Source organism: Hevea brasiliensis, chromosome 2, assembly GCF_030052815.1.
Source record: "Hevea brasiliensis isolate MT/VB/25A 57/8 chromosome 2, ASM3005281v1, whole genome shotgun sequence".
NCBI classification, from domain to species: domain Eukaryota; kingdom Viridiplantae; phylum Streptophyta; class Magnoliopsida; order Malpighiales; family Euphorbiaceae; genus Hevea; species Hevea brasiliensis.
Genome location: NC_079494.1, coordinates 98,823,363 through 98,825,125, shown reverse-complemented (window position 1 = coordinate 98,825,125; position 1,763 = coordinate 98,823,363). Strand labels below are relative to the sequence as shown.

The 1,763-nt window shown below is 36.2% G+C and overlaps 1 protein-coding gene across 1 annotated transcript in view; it reads left to right on the top strand.

Moving 5' to 3' along the window:
- LOC131177944 (polygalacturonase-like) overlaps nt 1–1,439 on the top strand; it is a 1,520-nt gene extending 81 nt beyond the window's left edge. Inside the window, exons 2-4 of the mRNA XM_058143120.1 lie at nt 344–633; nt 730–958; nt 1,050–1,439. Coding sequence (XP_057999103.1) covers nt 344–633; nt 730–958; nt 1,050–1,241 — 711 coding nt within the window. The 3' untranslated portion in view covers nt 1,242–1,439. The remainder of the gene's footprint in view (nt 1–343; nt 634–729; nt 959–1,049) is intronic.
- The last annotated feature ends 324 nt before the right edge of the window (nt 1,440–1,763 follow it).

Below are 1,763 nucleotides of genomic sequence, written 5' to 3'. Positions count from 1 at the left end.
ATTTACGGCCAACCTGAGCTATTCGCCTCTTAAGCAAAGTTCCAAGCAAACTGGTCTGTTTATCCCTCCTGAGGACGTAATGAAATCTCGGGTTCGAGAGTTACAGCCCCTTCCCTCCACCATTAAAAAAGGTCGTAGATTTAGAAGGACGATCAAATTTCTATTCCAATGACTCACATATACCTTTAAAAGAATCCCAGAAAATCTTATGCGGTATTTTAAAATTCTAGAGTGTGAAAGGTAGCCATGTGCATAGAGATACCCATTTATATAGAATTCCATATATATCTATTAGAATTTGAATAAATATATTCTACTTGTTCTTCTTTGCATGCATGTGCAGTCACTTGAATTCACAAATTCAAACAACGTTGTAATAAGCGGATTGACATCATTGAATAGCCAAATGTTCCACATTGTCATCAATGAATGCCAAAACGTCAAAGTGCAAGGGGTGAAAATCATGGCCTCTGTTGAGAGCCCCAACACCGACGGAATTCATGTTCAAGCATCAAGTGGTGTCACCATCCTGAATTCTAAGATTAGTACAGGGGATGATTGTGTATCAATTGGCCCTGGCACCACTAATACGTGGGTTCAAAATGTTGCCTGTGGACCTGGCCATGGAATCAGGTAATTAAAAAGATGTTAAATGTACGACAACATATGTGAATATAATGATTTTTGTAACCTGGTAAGCTAAAAAACATCAAATGTGTGGCTCTGCAGCATTGGAAGTTTAGGCAAGGACCTTCAAGAAAGTGGAGTCCAGAATGTGACAGTCAAAGGAGCTACATTTACTGGAACTGACAATGGAGTGAGAATCAAGACCTGGGGTAGACCCAGCAACGGTTTCGCCAGGAACATTGTTTTCCAACATCTTGTCATGAATAACGTTCAAAATCCTATTATTATTGATCAAAATTACTGTCCTGATAACAACAATTGCCCTGGCCAGGTAGGCCAAGGTTATCAAACTACTTCAATTCCTCTTTCAGTCCTAATTAAGAGTCTAACTTCTGTTCTAATTAAATTTCTGCATGGAACAGGTTTCTGGGGTAAAAATTAGTGGCGTGACCTATCTAGATATCCATGGATCATCAGCAACAGAAATTGCAGTGAAATTTGATTGCAGTAAGAAGTATCCATGTACTGGGATCAAATTAGAGGGTATAAATCTCACTTACAAGAACCAACCAGCTGAAGCATCATGCAACAATGCTGGAGGAGCCTGTCTGTAGAAGGGGAAACTAGCAAAATAGTCATGTGTTAATCTTCATAGGAATATAGAAATTATATATGAGGTGCGATGTGCAAGTTAATAATGTTGGTCTAAGTGGAGTAGCTAATTGACGTGAATGTCATTAATTGCTTGGGCCAGTGGCATTTCCACAGCATGTAATCGCTTGGAGCCCGGCTTTGCAATTATATGGGATAGTAAGAAGTTTCTCCCAGCATTTTTTTTTCACTTTCTTTGTCATGTATGTTCATAAGAAAATATATATACATATATAGTGAATTTGCTTATAACTATTAAATCACTGAATTTATGATCAGCTGTTATTTATACTCCTATATTTAAAGATTTGCTATTTTATTTTGGTTAACCCCAAACTCATTTGCAAAACCTTAATTTTTTTTGTCTATTTTATTTATTGAGCCTCTATTAATCAATTATAATTATATGTTATTAAGCTTGAAAAAATTTTAATTATTTTTTTTTAATTTTTACTGTTATGACTTCTGAGTATCGAATTAGCTGA